Source organism: Tympanuchus pallidicinctus, unplaced genomic scaffold (genome assembly GCF_026119805.1).
Source record: "Tympanuchus pallidicinctus isolate F22 unplaced genomic scaffold, pur_lepc_1.0 scaffold6, whole genome shotgun sequence".
In the NCBI taxonomy this organism is placed as follows: domain Eukaryota; kingdom Metazoa; phylum Chordata; class Aves; order Galliformes; family Phasianidae; genus Tympanuchus; species Tympanuchus pallidicinctus.
The window spans coordinates 23,864,144-23,879,059 of record NW_026294780.1 but is presented as its reverse complement, the minus strand read 5'-3'; the positions used below and the strand labels follow the sequence as shown (position 1 = coordinate 23,879,059).

The 14,916-nt window shown below is 35.6% G+C and overlaps 1 protein-coding gene across 1 annotated transcript in view; it reads left to right on the top strand.

Annotated features, from left to right (window-relative positions):
- The window catches only part of GPC5 (glypican 5), a gene marked incomplete at its 5' end in the record, with an annotated part of 599,166 nt that overhangs the window by 374,982 nt on the left and 209,268 nt on the right, over positions 1-14,916 (top strand). Inside the window, 1 exon segment of the mRNA XM_052664786.1 lies at positions 986-1,004. Within this exon segment, the coding sequence (XP_052520746.1) occupies positions 986-1,004 (19 nt within the window).

The window sequence follows — 14,916 nt, the reverse complement described above, 5'->3', positions numbered from 1 at the left end:
CTTTTATATGTTTGGCACTCATCAAAGAACTAGCTGATCTGGAGATTGTCACGCACACATACAGGCATACAGACACAAGCCCCAAACCAAGTGAAACTGATTTTAAGTCTTGAAACTGAAGTATGAAATTTAAATTATTGGATGCTTTTTCTACTAGTTTACAGGAGAATGATTAAATCTGCTTCCCTTGCAACATGCCTAAATGGTAAATTTTCATTCAAGTCTTAAATTACACTTTACTCTATTTGCTCTTCCTAAACCTTTAAACACTTGGATCAGAAATCACTTGCCTCAGTGGCCCAAACATTTCCAGAACTTTCAGGAAGAGAAAGAAGCAACTTTTAAACATTACCTAGAATCTTAGTTGTAACCTGACATTTTCAATTCAAGTTCAGATAAGGATCCTCGGAAGACAGCCAGAATCTCCACTGCAGTAATTACAGCTGAGACACTGTGAGAAGAGCCCAAATGTTACGTACAGACACAGCAAGAACAAGAGTAAAGAAAGCCTGTCTGAAATCAACACTTCCTTCTCCTAGGATAGCTTAGTATCTATATTCCAATGACCAAAGATTAAAATGCCAGTTCTATTTGTTTCCTTATAAAAAGTCAAAAATCCTTTCTGATTTCTCTCTTTCTGATCCCTTTATTGTCCATATTGTCCAAAAGGAGTGGAAAATACTTATGCTGGACCTCCCTTCAGAGGTCAGTTATAGCTTCAGACAGCTGACCACCTGGTGGCTCACTTCTAGAGTAAATAACAGTTTCAGGAAAAAAAAAAAAAAAAAGAATGTTTTGCAAATGTAATGTAGTGGGAACATTGCTGTGAATTCTTCTTGCTAAAGGAACCAGATCTGATTTATTGCCTGTCCTCAGTTACAGGTTTAAATCTTGAGGAAAGATAAGGTATTTCTACTACTAAATAGGCAGAATGAGATTCCTAATGTAAATTCATTGCCCTGTCCTCTGTGTTCTTAAGAAGCAGACATTTCACCTTAGTGATTGTACAGAAAATTTAGCAAGATTTCTTATGCTCCCAAAAGACCAATATAAGTATTAGACATATTTTGAGTTAAATTCTTGAATAGCTGAGAATTAACCTGGGCAGCCATGAGAACATGGTCTTAATTAATATCCTTATTTAATATGATAGTATCCGCTAAAATCATTTGCCTTGTTGCATTCAGATTTTGCACTTTAGCTAGATGTTGGCCAGTAGCTGAGAGGGAGGGAGAATTTTATTTCTGAAAACATCTTTCCTCTGTAACTGCATGAGTTCATGTATTTCATGTGAAGGGAAGATTGACTTACTGATTTCAGTGAATGTGCTTATGTTTGTCCTGATACAGATTAGTAATGTCTAGGTAGCCATTTACCTGCTTGAGTCTGAAACAGTCTCACTAACAGTAGAGTTGCACTATTTTCTCAGCCTCTGCTATAATGACCATAGCAGGGATTTTTATTTATTTCTCACATAAATCAAATGGAGTTAACATAATTACTGTCTTGTTATAGCAGATTTTTCTTTGAATTAGGATGTCACATTCAAATTTCTGGTTGCTTAGATCATGTGCAGCTGAAAATTGGACTTTAATCAATCATAGGACTAGAGCTTTGATTTTCTTCTGCTTTGCTTATGATAAGTTTAATCTTTCTCCTGTACTTAAGTGACGTAATTCTAGGTGCAATGTGTTATTATAAGCATTATGCTAGTTAGTATTTTAGTTTGGATTAGAAAAGCACATTTGAAACATATCTCTTGATATGAGACCACTGCTCTCTTTTTCTCATGGTGTAGCTTTCTTAGAGCATACAAACCAAATTCCTTTCAGAATAAAGAAGATTAAAAATTGCTGTACAAGAACACATCTCTAGCTGCTAGTGGGAAGAAAAAGTGAAGAATATCTAATAAATAAAACACCTTGCTATACATGCAGTTTGGGCTTTGGATACACAGTACCAATTCCACAAATCTGCTCTCTATAAATCCCACTTCTGATATTCTCCACTCTTTTGCTAATGTAGACATCACATTAAAATGTTTTACTGAGTTTTATATATTGCTAAACAGAAAATGTAAATACAGTCCTATATATAAAGGAACATCTGTGATTATGTCAGGATATGTGATCTTAAAAGCCACCTACCAGTCATGATAGTTGAGCTCACTAAGGGCTCCTTGTTATTTTCCTTTCTCTGGTTCCCAAGCTAATTGTTTTAGCATTGTCTAAATCCACATCATATACACAGCTGATGCCTCTACTATTGCAACATGACTAGGGAGGACACAGTGACTTAAAGTAACAATTTTCAGTTATGTTTTTATTAGTATAACAAACATCATGTGAGCAACGTTATGGCAGATTAGTAGAGATGATATAAAGAGCAAATATGGTTTGTAGGCATTTGTTTGAGCACTGCGTAATTTACAATCTACACTGAAAATTAAACATAGATAAGCAAGAACAGTTGTGATCATTGAATTTTGCTTCCTGTAAATATTTGTAGGTGCATTTAGAAGTTTCTGAAATGAGTAAATGAATTTCCCACTCTCATATTTTTTAAAACTCTAGAATCATTGTACAAATAAAATATATTGTGCAAAAAAGCTATTTAATTACTCAAATGTTTATTTTTATTTCATAGTAATAAATTGCTCAGTGCTCCCTATAAATTTCTACCTAATTCTCTAATGTTATTTAAAAACATGTTGTATGTTATTTTCACAGTTCTCCTTCAAATTGTCATTTTTTTTATAGTACTATATCTTGTGCCTTGTATGTTTTCCATGAAAATTATATCGAGTTTAAAATTATTTTAAGACATCATTTAATTTTTTTTCTACAGATATATTCTGATTCAAGGCCATAGTTCCAGTAAAGAGTAATACATAAGACTTTTCAATAGTAGTTACTTCAATCCATTTCCTGGAAAGTATTGAAACCCTACAAATTTACTGATAGTGCCAGACAGTTTATAAGGCAAAATAGCACCTTCCATCATACAGCTTGAGGGACCGATTTTCAACAGGTCAAAGCCTAATTTATCTGTGACAGTGAAACAACTCATTTTCTAGGTGTGGGCAATTTCAGATGACTGGTATGTTAATAAGTAATACTTGGGTAGTATTAGGCATATCACTGGAGTGCTTGAACATAAATAATCTCAGCCAGGAGAAAAATTGCATTGCTGAGATGGATCAAAGCATATTTCATGAGAAAACTTTCTCACAAAATATCTAACAGTTATTATTACAGTTGTTCACAGATAAATTAAATCTTTCTCAATTTTTTAAAATTTATTTTCTATATTTATTAAGTGAATCAATAAAATGTAATTTACTTTACGATGTAAATGTAATTAAATTTACAATATTCTCCATAGATTAATTCAAAGAGAATTGGAACAGAAATCTGCAATCCAGTTGAAAAATAATTACTTCTATTTCTAAAGAACAGTATTTACTAAGTTATATTTATTTACTTGGAAACCCAGGTGACATTTTAAAATTCCATGATTGTGTATTTGAACTTCACAAGAGCACCATATCATCTATAAATATTATTAATGGTAATACAACTATAACATCTGTAATTGCAGCTCATTTTTCCAAATCATAAATTAATCTAGTATTATTCAGACACTCTTCATACAAATGTAATGGTGGTATGCAAGTCGAAGTTCATGTGCAGCAGGAAAATACAGCTTTGTCATATTAACTTCCTCCCACATAATCAAGAACATTTGAAACAGAGAAACAAAATCGTGATTTCAGAAATACTGCTACTAATAATCTAGAGTGAGTTACACAAATAGCCACATGAATGAACTCAATATTGGGAAATTTTTAATATCTGGCAGCACTCATTTTTATTGTGAAGAAGTATATATCATTTCTGTATTACTTTTAATATTTAACAGTTTGCACAGGCTTAGAAAGCATATTTATTAAATATGAACATTTATATCACCTGTAGAAGTCACAGACTGATTTTCAAACATGTTGTAAATGAACAGATCGACTTTTTATTGTACATGTGCTACTTACAAAAACTGAATTATTTGAAAAAAATATAAAAAGCTGGTAATCTCTAGTGGCTTAAAAGCATGGAGTAGAGAAGAAGTCAGACGTTAATGCTGCTTGTGAAAAATAGAATTGCTTCTTGACATTTTTGTTTGAAAAAAATCTTCCTGTTTTATTAAAAGAAACTGAAATGTTGCATCTTTAATGTTGCTTTAATAAAGAATTCATATCGTGCCTGTGAGAATCCTTCTTTGTTTTTTTGGCTCAAAGCTTGCTTGCTGAGGTATTTCTTGTAATAAGACTGACTTGTCTAGAAGATGAGTGATGGGTGTTACGTGGCAGTCAACATCACTGTGTGGACAACTTTAGCAGTTTGCCTTCAGAAGATAGAGGTCAGGACAGTTTACTGACAGAATATCTAGCCTGTGATAGAATAACTTTAGTTTGTTATGAGAGGCTGGGGGATGATGCCATTGTATCCAGTGAAGGCAAGATGCAAATTGGTGCCTCCCTGCTCCCTCTTATCTGCTGGCAAGGCCAGGAAGATAGGAACAAAGGAGTTTCCTGCTGAGATCCCAGAGCCAGAAGCTGCCACTCCAAGGAGAGCTGACTCAACCATTTCGAAACCATTGCAAAGGGCCCATCATCACTGTGGTCACTGTTGTTGCTGTTGTCGTCAACAGAACAACAATGCCTGATAACCCACTGCTACTGAAGATCAAAGACTGAACTACGAACCACACTGGATCCCTGGTGGTGACTATCTCCCTTTTGCTGCCTATAAAGACTTCTTGCTTCTTCTTTCCTGTCTTTTCTATTGCCCTCCTTCCCTTCCCCATTACCCTAATTCATAATGGTGTCCGTCCTCCCGTTCCTCATCTCCCTAATTAAGATCTGCAATAAACTGGTCGGACCAACATTTGAACTGTTGTTCCTTAATCTCACGCCGGGTGTACAGATATTAAAAGAACATCCTCTTCCTCCTATAAATTGGAATGAGACAGTGCCAGAGCATGTCTCTGCATTTGCAACTTCAGTGAAAAAAAAAAACAATCAGTGCTGCTGCACTTTTGCTAAAAACAAACTGTTTTTTTTTTTTTGTTTCTGTTTCTATTTGTTTCCATGGAGTCATACAGTAGAATATCCTAAATGGGAATGGTCTCACAAGGAGCAAGTCCAAATCCTGTGCTCTGTGCTAAAGATTTTTTTCCAGAAGGATACTGTGAAAAAAGCATTTAAATCTTTGCTGAAATCCAAAAACTGACTGACTTCCCCTGGTCAATTAGGTGGGTAACTTTGTCATGAAAAGAAATTAGGTTCATTAGACAGGACGTTCCTTCCTGTGTTGGCTGTGACAAATGACTGCATTGTCTTTCAGATGTTATTCAACCACTTCCAGAGTAATCTCCTTCATAAATTTACCAGGCACTCAATTGAGACCTACAAGGCATGGTCTTTCTTGTCTTTCTTGGAAGCTGGAATATTCAACAGCTTTCAGTATTGGGACCTCTCCATACTCCCAAGACTGTTGAAAAATAATTAAGAAATCTTGTGATGACATCAGACAGCTCTTTGAGTACCCTTGGGATGAATCTCATTTGTTCCCATAGACTCATATACTTCCAGATGGAACAGCAAATCCCACCTAAGTTCAGATTTGGCTGGGAGTATACTGTTACTGCAGAAATCATCCTCTGACTCGAGGCTCCAGACTTAACGTCATTGGTATTGAAGAGAAAAGCAAAGAAGGTATTTCAGTCTCATGGGAACTAAACAAGCAAACAAAAAATTAGTTTGTGATCATTTTCACTACATAATTACAAAGTTGTGTTATATTGAGCAGTTTCTACTGGCTTTGTAGATGTGGGTATTTATAGGAGCTAGCTTTTGGAGATTTGGACATAGACATCTTGTGACCCTCTGTCCAATGTCCAAATACATATATTTATACACATAGCCTGCATGTTTCCAAATTATTTATTCTTCTTTTAATGGTTAATTTCTACAAATATTAGGATTTATTTTCTCACTGTTTAACACTAGCACACTCTTTTAATTTGCTTTTTGTTGTTCTCTCTCTGTTCAGTTAGGTTTTCTTATGTCATAATGTTTGTATGTATATGTGCATGTGAATATTTATATATGCACGTATATATAGGTATATATAAATATATGTAACAGTAAGGAGATCGTCCAGGTCTTTGACTAGCTTCCTTTGTTTTAGAAGTCATAGAAAACTTACAGTGCTTCTAAAGTCCAAATGTAAGAATAATATTTTATTTCACTGATGCTGGAATTATTAACATTTTTGTATTAACACAAAACTGGTACTCATACAGTAAAACTGATTATTCAGTGGAAAAGAAATATAAGTGAAGTAATGTTTCCCTTTATTAATAATATGGGAACTCTAAAAAATGAGAATGTAATAGATATAATAGCAAAGACCATAGCTGGTGAGTCATTGCTTGATGGGCTTCTAAAAGTATCACTCAAGGCCTTGAGGAGGTTGAATCAGAACTTTGTAACTGGTAAGAAGGAAATTAATATAATGGATCACATGGGAATAAGCAAACTTATCTTTTGATATTTGAAAGGGTTTGTTAGATTCTGCCTAGATGACTAGAGAAAAGGCTAAATGCAAAGTACAAGAGGGGTCAAAATAAATCGGGAAGCATGAACATACAAGGAACAGAGATAAATGTGGCAGAGTTTATGTAAATTTATGGTTAATATACTTGTCTGACCTGATTACCATAGTCTGTCTTCCCGTTAAACTCTATTCCTAATTTTCTCCCTGTGCATCATGATAGCAAAATTCAAGTTGCTGTAGCTATTCAGTAGGTTAAGAGAATCACAGAATCACAGAATTGTAGTGGTTGGAAGGGACCTCCAGAGATCATTGAGTCCAATCCCCTGCCAAAGCAGGTTCCCTACACCAGGTTGCACAGGTAGGCATCCAGGCAGGTCTTGAAAATCTCCACGACCTCCCTGGGCAGCCTGTTCCAGTGCTCCGTCACCTCACTGTAAAGAAGTTCTTGTGCACATTTGTGTGGAACTTCCTATGCTGCAGTTTCCAGCCGTTTCCCCTTGTCCTGTCTCCACTCACCACTGAAAAGAGTCCGGCCTCGCCATTCTGCCCCCCACACCTTAGATATTTATAGACCTGGATCAAGTCCCCTCTCAGTCTCCTTTTCTCAAGGCTGAACAGACCCAGTTCACTCAGCCTTTCCTCATAGGAGAGATGCTCCAGGCCCTTCACCATCTTCGTGGCCCTCCGCTGGACTCTTTCCAAGAGAACCCTGTCTTTTTTGTACTGGGGAGCCCAGAACTGGACGCAGTACTCCAGATGAGGCCTTACCAGGGCAGAGTAGAGGGGGAGGATCACCTCCTTCGACCTGCTGGCCACGCACTTTTTAATGCATCCCAGGATGCCGTTGGCCCTCTTGGCCACAAGGGCACACTGCTGGCTCATGGCCAACCTGTCGTCCACCAGGACACCCAGGTCCCCCTCGGCAGAGATCCTCTCCAGCAGGTCATCCCCCAGCCTGTACTGGTGCATGCAATTATTCCTCCCCAGATGCAAGACTCTACACTTGCTTTAGTTAAACCTCATCCGTTTTTTTTCTGCCCAGCTCTCCAGCCTGTCCAGGTCTCACTGAATGGCAGCATGGCCTTCAGACGTGTCAGCCAATCCTCCCAACTTCGTATCATCAGCAAACTTGCTGAGGGTGGCCATTATCCCCTCATCAAGGTCATTGATGAAGATGTTGAACAAGACCAGACCAGCACCGACCCCTGAGGAACACTGCTAGTTACAGGCCTCCAACCGGACTCTGCATCACCAACGACCACTCTCTGAGCTCTGCGAGGTCTGGGCTGTTAGCACAGTTTTGGGAAACATGCAGTGAAGCACTCAGTATGTTTCTGAAGTCATACACCATTATCTATTTAAAATAATTTTGAAAATTACCTGTAGGTAGGAGGAGTCTCAAAACTTTTTCTAGAGTTGTGCAATGATCAAAATGATTTTTATATGTATAGGCTTGTAACTTAGGTACATTTAAATCTCATTCACCCTATTTTAATATCTGGGGGAGGTCTCATATATCTATGTCTGTTTCACAAGTACATCCTTTTCTTATTTTTCTGATTTACTTCCTTTTGTAAGATAAGGACTTTTGGCTTTCATTTTGAAAACTGAAAAATGAAGTTACAAACCAAGCTGGATGGGGCTCTGGGCTACCAGGTCTAGTATTAGATATGGAGGATTTGGAGCTTGGTGATCCTGCCTGCGGCAGGGGGTTTGGAGCGTGACGATCCTTGAAGTCCCTTCCAGCCCAAGCCATTCTACGATTCTGTGATTCTCAGATATCGACAGGAACCAAGGAAATTGAGCACCCGAGACTGGCACTGAAAGCCTCAGGATATAGCGCTAGGTGAACGATAAGTGGAAGTGAGGCATATTTCTGAGACAGTGAATCACTTATGTTTAGCCTCTAAGCTTGCAACAGAAGTGTGTGAATTGTGCTCCTATAACCAGACAGCTACAATCTGTTTAACACCTTTGTCTTACTCTTTTTCTTTTAAAAGGTAGCCTTATGGTTCTAATGCTGCCTATGTATTAACTTTGAGGCTGGGGCAGTTTTTTCAAGAGCAGAGACCTGGATTTTGTCTCTTAATAGCCTAAAACAGGGCTAAGTAAACAACTCCTGCCATATTTTAAGTTGGAGTGGATGAGAGCTGCCTCTGAATTTTCTGTTGAAGCCAGACTCCTTTTCATCCAGAAAGTTCAGATTCACAAATTCATGGAAAAAGTGTCATCAAGTAGCATATTTATGCATCTGCTAAGTAGGACTCTTGGCTGTGAACAAAAAGGACTCATATTTTGATGAATTTGTTCATTTTATATATTTTTAATCATAAATAAATTTCAGACTCTAAACCCTGCACATATTTCAGAGTCGTGAATTTAGGACTGTAATCCCTAGTTGAGCCTTTTGTGTAACATTAATGAAAAAACAGCATAAAAGTATTGTGCAAGGATAGAACAATTTAGACACTGTAGTAATTATGAACTCTGTCTGGATGAATGATGATAATACATCTCATTAACATCCAGTACACTTCAGCATAATACAAAGCTAAAGAACACAGTACATCTTAAGCTAAAATCCAGAGGGATTAATGCATGTTTTACACTATCGAGCACAGCGGGATAAAGTTACCAAGGTAAAAATAGTAATTGCTTTCAATGCAAAAAGACAAGCAATGAGTCTTTTTCTAAGATTTACAGTTACGATTTGCAAAATCACATTTTATAGATATCTGTAGATCTTGCCCAATGAATGAAAGTCTGCCTACAGAAAAATGTACACTGTTTCATTAAGTAAGTGTTGCTCTGAAGAATTTTCCTTACTATTTCATTCACTTTTATTGTGGCAACCTTTTGGTCTTCTGCATATTTCAAATAGGTTAAAGTATTCCATCACCTTCACAATTTTGTTTTTTAAAATGGAAATTGTAATTTGAATTGAAAATAACTTTTTTTGTTGTTGTTTGTTCGTTTTGCTACTGTGAGCTTATAGAGGTAAACAGAGCACTTTTAAAAATAATTAATTCTCTTTTACTGTTGAAGTACCTGAAGAACAACACAGAATGGAAGTAGCTACGGAGATGATGGAAAGTTTTGCAGCAATCTTGTTTATAATTCTAAGCGCTGTAAGGAAAAGAAGAGTGGAGGGCAGTCAGTCCTTTCTCCATCTCCTTTCCTCATCTTTGGTCCTGCAGTAAATTCACATGTTTTTTAGGGTCCCTCTCTTATACAAACTGGCAACAAGAGCAATCCTGAAAATTTATCTCAAGTCTAGGCACTCATCATGCAGCTTCACGGCAAGTCACATTTGTCATTTAGCACCTTCTAACATTGATTTTCTTGCCAGACAGCACTGAATCATAGCACCAATTTTAAATGTTCTGCTCAGCTCTGTTTTACACAGACCACGAAATCACTCCAACATCCTGAAGAGTAAGCATGAGGCTAAGTGTGGCTCTGTCTTTGGGTGAACACAGCTTACTACTTCCACAAATCTTCTCCATCTCTCTGGAACCAGGAACAGAACATCTTCCAGTTCTGGAGGAGTTCTTGACAGATAACTCTCCACTGAGCTTCCTTTATACTGACATGAATGTCACGGAGCTATCTAGATCAATCTGTGCCCATGACAAGGGGCAGCAGGCCCTCCCAAAAATGGGAAGAGAAAAGGGAAAGGGTAGGGAGATGAGAGATAGTACTGAAAACAGAGTGGCGGCAATGATCTAAGGAGGAAAAAAATTGATTTTACTAAATACAATATTGGGATGCAAGATAACAAAATTTAATAGAATATAATTGAAACTGAGGCTAATAAATCAAATAAAATGAAAGAGAGAGAGAGATAGAGAGAGAGAGAGAGAGAGAGAGAGAGAGAGAGAGAGTCTCCAAAACTGAAAGGCCTACTTTGAACCGAAGGCACACAGCTGGGGAGCACACCCACACACTGCCAAGAGAGCAGGAGAGGAGAGCCGGAGAATGAGATCCCTTGGCTTCCTTCAGTGGATTATCTTCCTCTCTGAAGGTGAAGTCCACTGGTATATGTAGTTTTTCTTCTCTTCTGAGAACCAGGCATCTGGAAAGTTTTCAGTCCACTGAACTGGAGTATTAACTCTTTAATTCCCCATGCTTTACATGATGTTATGATGTGGAATACTGATAACAAAATTATAAAACCATGACAATGAAGAACACTACAGTTGGCCATTTTGGGTACTGTTTTGCAATTTAAAATCAGTGTTAATACACATATTACCCAGTGACTGTGAAAGGAAAGGAAGGATACTTTGTAATTTACTCTGCTTTATCAAAAGGTTTTCCTTCAAGTCTTTAGGGCCATCCAAAGGAGTGGGTAACGATTCACTGAGATAGATGATCACCAGTTCATAGATGAATGTAGGTAAGTCTATTGTGCTTGAGCTTCATGCAAGGATGTAAAATTTGGAAAGAGATTCTTTTATGTACTACTAGGTTGCAGATTTATTAGAGTTAGTTCTGGGAGTTTCCGTTGAGGTTTAGTAGAAACATTTGCTGTGTGACACAGATCCTCCCTTATGACACACAGAGAAGATTTAAAAATCTTTATTGTCTTTCTCTGAATGAACAAGTTATTAATAATGGAAAGGATTTAATAAAGGGCTTTTACAAAAAAAAAAAATAGGATGCAAATCTCTGTTTTTTCTGAATAATAAGGAAAACAAGAATGAGCTAGCAGCAGGAGTGATTAGGAGGTTGAAAACATATCAGGTAATTGTTAAAGTTACTTGGTCCTAGAAAGTGATTTAGTTATCATACAGAAAGAATAATGAAATATATATATATTGTAATAAAAGGAACTATATAAGCTATTTTTAATTCTGTAGTGTAGTACAAGAACTTTGGTACAATTTTCTGTGTAGATTTTTCAGTGTAGTTTTTCTGTGTTGTTTTTCTTTTTTTCTTCTGTTGGCTGACATGTATGTAAATCAAAAGGGTTAAATAAAATGACTGGAAAAAAAAATAGTGCATTTTTAATTCTAAAATGAAAGTAGAAATCATAGTAACACTGGATTGCAAAGAGAGCTCATCTTTCCAAAGCAAAACATATATACATACATATATATGTATGTATGTATATACATATAATTATTATTGATTGTATTGACAGATGGCATTTAGATCTATTAGGAAGTTTGAACACACACCACACATCCAGAAAATATTACAATTATACTCATAAATCATATACAAGAGTCTATCTACAAACTATAAAATATTTCTATTTATTAATATTATTATTAATATTAACATTATCTCTATTTATATGTGTTTATATATACATATATTTGTGAACATATATGTGTATACGTGGAATGTAAGATGTGAAGAAATATGAACATATAATAATATACAATTAATTTTTTTTACAGACTGTAAATTTGGTATTTCAAAAATCTAATTAATTTGCAGTAACTTGTACCATATAAAAATTCTGACAGACTAAGAATCAGAAACAAAATATTTTTGAAAGCTTTTATAAAATGCATATTTAAAATTATTTTATAAAACAAGGGAAAAAAAGAAGAAAGAAACATAAAACATAAAATCAGCTTTTCACCATGTTATCAGTGTTTTCATATTAGATTTCATCAAAATGAAAACAGAAAAAAAAACAAACAAGGAAGGTCCTGTTTGCTATTTGTTCTTCAGACACTTACATGTCGGTACAAGTTTCAAAGCTGCTTTGGAAGCTTTATAGAACAAAAAGGCATGATCTCAGCAAAATATTATACAAACAGTTTTAGAAGTGACATTATCAAAAGGAGCAGCAGACACTGAGAAAGATAAGGGATACTTTGTAGTTCATCTTAAGTGAAAGATCTTCCTCTTTGTTTTTTCCTTTCCTCTCCCCCACACTTTTTTTTTTTTTTTCTCCATAGCATATACCATAAATGAAGGAATGTAAACTCTGACAGAAAAGTGTCTTGGTTAATAAATGTGGCAGATGAACTGCTGGAGAAGTTATTAAGGTCTAAATTAGAAAATAGAACAGAGTAGAGCAAGCTGGAATGTGTTGGCTAGCTCACTAAATCAGATAAAATAAAGCGGTAAAGTATTGAAAGATTATGATTATAACCCGTATTAGAGCAGCCACTGAACTCGAGACATAAAACAGTGTAAAATATGGGTTCAAAAGAATTTAAGTAGTAGAGATCTCAATAGTAGATGTGGCATCAAAATAGTTTTTACAGTTAAAGAAGTAGAACAGATCTACAATAACATGAATTTGTGTAATTTTGTTTGAAAAGATCTTCTCATTCTTATATTAATATAAAATATTGTTTCACTGGTAATTATGAAGACAGAATATTTTTTCATGAATGCTATTACCATGTAAGCATGTTGAGCATGTAGAATTACATGTAGAACTCTAGCATAATAAAGTTATTTATATTAAAATCGTCCCTGAGTATTATTCAGTATTATTTCAGCCTTGTTCTCTGTTGTATACAGTACCTTATCACATAGGAACAGTATAATGTAAGTATTTCAATTAAAAAATGCTAGAGGCCTACCTGCGATGTTTATTAATCATTCTTTTGAGGAAATGCAGTATTTTCACAGATGAGTGAATGAACACTGAAGTCATTGGTATAGTTAAGAATATTATGTGCAAAAATACATTCATGATAATCTGATCATCTCTCTCCAAAATAAAATATTATTCATTTACAAAATACCTAAAAATGGATTAGAATATCTTTTGTATTACTGTAGTTTGGAAGTAGAATACCTTGGTGACCAGAAAACATACTGCCATTGTCTGTAGGACTCCATGAAATCCCATTCATATCAGCAGTGGTTAGGAATATAAATTTATGTAGAAGGGAAATGAACTTTAACATTCATTTGTTGCATTGAAATATAGAAAGTATTTGGTTAGGAGTTCTTAGAAATGATCAAATTATCTTCCCTTTTATTCTGGAATGACTGCATCATGAGCCACCTAGCCTTTCCTCCTAGATCTGAAGCAACAACTGTTTCGAACTTTGTGGAATATCAAAGCTGTGAAAAAGTAGTGTACCCTGGTAGGAGATTTTTGGAGAAAGCAGCACTATACATACCTGTAGGACTTCAGTGTTATCTAGCTCCAGTCTGGTCCTGTGGTCTGAATAATGATTAATGATTAGAGAGCAGTAGGTAAATTCTTGGAGTGACTCTTCCTGACCAATTTCATCCAAACAGGGACTTTGTTATTCTGTGCTCCAAAATTTGTAGTAAGAACTAAACTAGGCAAATGAGAATGATTAGAAAATTATCTTCAAAACCGCATTCTGTATTCAAAATAGAATGCTAATGTCGCTCTGTTGTTCAGATCGCTTTGATATCATCTCACCTTTCTAAAGTGAAAGAGTGTGAAAGAAAAATTGCAGTCTAACAGAGGTTATGCTAGAAGTCAGAATTTTTCTGCTAATCTTTAATTGGAAAGAGTTGGAAGACTAGCCTATTTCTGATAAAATGTAGTTATAAAAATGAACAGAATTGAATGTGAGGAAGATTTTCAAATGCACTTAGTGATCTAAGTGCCCAGTTTTCTAGCCACATGCACTTATGATGACAGAAATATTGGTGGACATAAATAGGGGTGAGTAGAACAATTAGATACACTGAATAGAAAAAGCTAAATGAATATAAAGAGATTTTTTCAACATCTAGGTTTGGCAGTTTTCTCACAGAATCACAGTATAGTTGAGGTTGCTGGGGTCTTCAAGTGATATTTTTTATTTACTTCTTCACTGATGAGAAAGAATGCATCAATCAACAATTGAACCTTGATGTATTCAGAAAGTGGAGGGGACATGCAACCAAATTTCTAAGCATTGATATAATTGTTAGATTTCTGTTGAGGTACACTCCTCAGAAGTAGTGGCAGCTATTTACTAGGTAATGTGGAATAAGTTAATTGTCTTAATAATTATGCCAAATGAACAGAATTTCATTAAAAACGTTTCAGGATGAAAGATCCATCATTTTGTTAATTGATGTGGCATGAAATATTACTTTCTGAGGGTGTTTTTACAAAAAGCCGAACTCTTTGAATTGAAATAGTATTCTGTGATTAAGTTTAGGAGCCACTGTAGAATAGTGTATGAAAGAAAATAAAATTGAAAACCAAATACATTGCAGGTGTGTCCGCACTCTTTCTCGTTTCACAAAATAGTCTTGTAGAAAATTGTTAGTCTTTTAAAATAGGTCTCCAGATTTTCCAGCATTATACTTCTCAAGCACACTTTTTGTTTAAATAAAGAAAAAAATCACC